The sequence below is a fragment of the Pseudorasbora parva genome, chromosome 6 (assembly GCF_024679245.1).
Source record: "Pseudorasbora parva isolate DD20220531a chromosome 6, ASM2467924v1, whole genome shotgun sequence".
NCBI lineage: Eukaryota > Metazoa > Chordata > Actinopteri > Cypriniformes > Gobionidae > Pseudorasbora > Pseudorasbora parva.
In genome coordinates, this window is record NC_090177.1 from 30,117,285 (window position 1) to 30,120,240 (window position 2,956).

At 43.3% G+C, this 2,956-nt stretch overlaps 1 protein-coding gene across 1 annotated transcript; it reads left to right on the forward strand.

Moving 5' to 3' along the window:
- The first annotated feature begins 220 nt into the window (after positions 1–220).
- On the forward strand, positions 221–2,141 carry LOC137079374 (zona pellucida sperm-binding protein 3-like). The gene is made up of 8 exons (XM_067447342.1): positions 221–839; positions 922–1,043; positions 1,130–1,233; positions 1,299–1,476; positions 1,549–1,666; positions 1,738–1,817; positions 1,887–1,975; positions 2,044–2,141. The coding sequence occupies exons 1-8, from the start codon at positions 417–419 to the stop codon at positions 2,103–2,105; spliced, it is 1,176 nt and encodes a 391-aa protein (XP_067303443.1). The 5' UTR covers positions 221–416; the 3' UTR covers positions 2,106–2,141.
- Positions 2,142–2,956: the final 815 nt, after the last annotated feature.

The window sequence follows — 2,956 nt, forward strand, 5'->3', positions numbered from 1 at the left end:
GATGTATGGTATTCATTTGTCATTTTGATGTTTAAAATAAGAAATAGTTTGGTTTAGCTCTGCCTTTATTTGGTACTTCCTTTTATCCTGAGTAATAAAGAATCAATGACTTTCACCTGTGGCTGTGACTTATTCATTGAGTAAATTGGCAGGTGCAGAGAACAATGATGCTTGTCACAAGAAAGGTGGAGCCATGCTGATTTACATCTGTATAAATTTGGATGTGAGCAGCCTAATGTGTTGTTGAAACAAGTTTGGCAGTAATGGGGTTTTGGCAGGTTGGATTTGGGTTGGTGCTTCTTCTGGCTCTGGGATTTTCTGATGCACAATGAAGAGCAAGAGCAGCACCTAATCGCAGTCCAAGTGAGTTTAGGCCCAGGGCATTAGCTCAAACTTCTCAACAGGCTGATTCCAGGATGTCTGTGGTTCCCAACAAACCTGTATTTGCACCACAAATATTCCCTGCCCAGTTTCCTGTCCAGACACCAGTCAGGACTGACTTTGGAAAGCCATCTCAAGACTTTCTGGGTGTTCAATCAAAAGAGCTGTTGCAGGGTCCAGTGGCGAAGCTGACGTGGATTTTTCCAAGTCTACCAGAGGAACCACCCCAACCCGACATTAATTTTGAGTTGCCGCATCCTGTCCCTGCCAACAGTGTAGCTGCTCAGTGTGGAGAGAATTCAGTATATGTGGAAGTGATGAAGGACTTCTTTGGGACTGGGCATCTACTGTTGTCCTCTGCTTTTACACTGGGAGGCTGCACTGCTACTGGAGAGGACCCTTCAGCTCAAGTGCTCATCTTTGAGTCTGATCTGCATGGATGTAGCAGCACATCAATGGTAGGGTTTTATTTTGATGTTTTACTCCCAGAGGCCACTTACAAATATCCATGATTTTTCTCAATTAACTTTTTCTTTTTAGATGACTGAGGATGAGCTTGTCTATACGTTCAACATTATCTACACCCCACAAGCGGCTTCATCTGGTGCTCCTATTGTCAGGAGCAGTAGTGCGGCGGTTGGTATCGAGTGTCATTATCCAAGGTGAGGATTAAATTATTTGAGACTTGCTGGATCTGCTGATCCCAACACTTATGTACTTGAGACGACTGCTTGTTTAACTCCTACAGAACACATAATGTGAGCAGCAATGTCTTAATGCCCACTTGGATCCCATATGCCTCAACTAAGGTTGCTGAGGAAGTCCTTGTCTTCTCCCTGAAGCTCATGACTGGTTGGTGTATCCCAAACAGGTTTGTAGCGTGCTTGTGAAGATGTGCTAAGACTCTTTCCTTGCAGATGATTGGATGTTTGAGCGACCTTCTAACCAGTACTTTCTGGGTGACGTGCTGAATCTTGAAGCATCAGTGCGTTTGTACAGCCATGTTCCCCTCCGTGTGTTTGTGGACAGCTGTGTGGCTACTCCAGTCCCTGATGTTGCTTCTGTCCCCAGATACTCCTTTATTGAGAATAATGGGTAAGAGGTGCTACCTCATGTATACCAGCTTCCAGAAGGGTTGCAGATTTTCTAACTGGTTTCTGTTTGCAGGTGCCTGGTTGATGCGAAGATCACAGGCTCTACATCTCACTTTATGCCTCGGACTCAAGGTGATAAGCTACGGTTTCAACTAGAGGTGTTCAGGTTCCAGCAAGCAGACAGTGGGCTGGTATGTATGTTTTAGTTGTGCAACTCTTTGTATGATCTGCTACCATGATATACAAACAACTGTCTTTGCAGGTCTATATCACATGCATCTTGAAGGCGACTGCAGCAACCTCAAGTTCTGAGCAAAAAGCTTGTTCATTCTCTGCTAATGGGTATGTTTCCTGCTAGATGGGTGTACAGGTAAATTGGTTGTCAACTTAACTGAGGGTGTTTCTTGTCAGTTGGGTGTCTGCAGATGACTCTGACCAGGTGTGTGGCTGCTGTGACTCCACTTGTAGCGTCAGAAGTGGAAGTGATCGGCTGCCTACGGGTATGGACTAACTCTGATAACTTGTTGTCTTTCATGGCCTTAGTTCTCACTAATCATTTGTTCCTCAGATCTACGATGGGATAAGGTGTCTGTTGGCCCCATCAGTGTTAAAGACTATGGCCAACAATAATTGACTGCCATGTGATTAAATAAAATATGATCTTAATGGGTTTGTCTATGGTCTTTACTGGCACAATACTAAATGTATCTATTCAGGTTGTGATTTGGCTGTACAAATGCGCATCCCAAAATACATTTTATTACTGGCCTGTGTGGGGACTGACTGCACAAGTCACTTGTAGGTCAGCCTGTTACACAACTAGAGGCCATTCCAATAGCATGTTGGTTCAAGCTTGACAACTTCCTGCATTTTCTAAAACTAGACTTTATTTTATTATCAATGGGTGGAAGGTAGCCTGATTAAAACCAGACAATTCTCAGTAATAACTTGCAGAGAAGTTGTCTGGGTTTTCCCAGGTTAGGTGGAAGATTGAACTTGGTGTCAGGGCTCTGAGCCTAGATGAGGTCTGGGGTCTTATAATCTAGCAAAATGATCTGTCAGTTTCAAAGTAATATAAAGGTTTTTTTATTTTTTTTTACTGAAATTATCTTGTACCTCAGCACACCAAAGATTGTGACCCCATCTGAAAGGTCATGATAAATGTAGGCAGAAATATCACCCCTGTTCCCAAACTGGACATTTAAAGACTTAAAGGGTTACTTCAGCGACTAGCATATGGCTTTGTATCAGTAGAAACCCTGGCGTCTATTCAAATGATTGTGCTTTCCCCCTTCATATCCCACTGAGAAGAGATTTATGCATTTTATTTCTGGAAAAAAATTCCTCCTATGATGCAAATTGATATTTGCATCATAGGAGGACTGTTTGACTAAAGACTACAGCCAACAGCGGGAGCTGTTTCCGCATGTTTTGAACCTGGGGATGGGAGATCACACTTAGTGTGCAGCTGCAGGCACTCA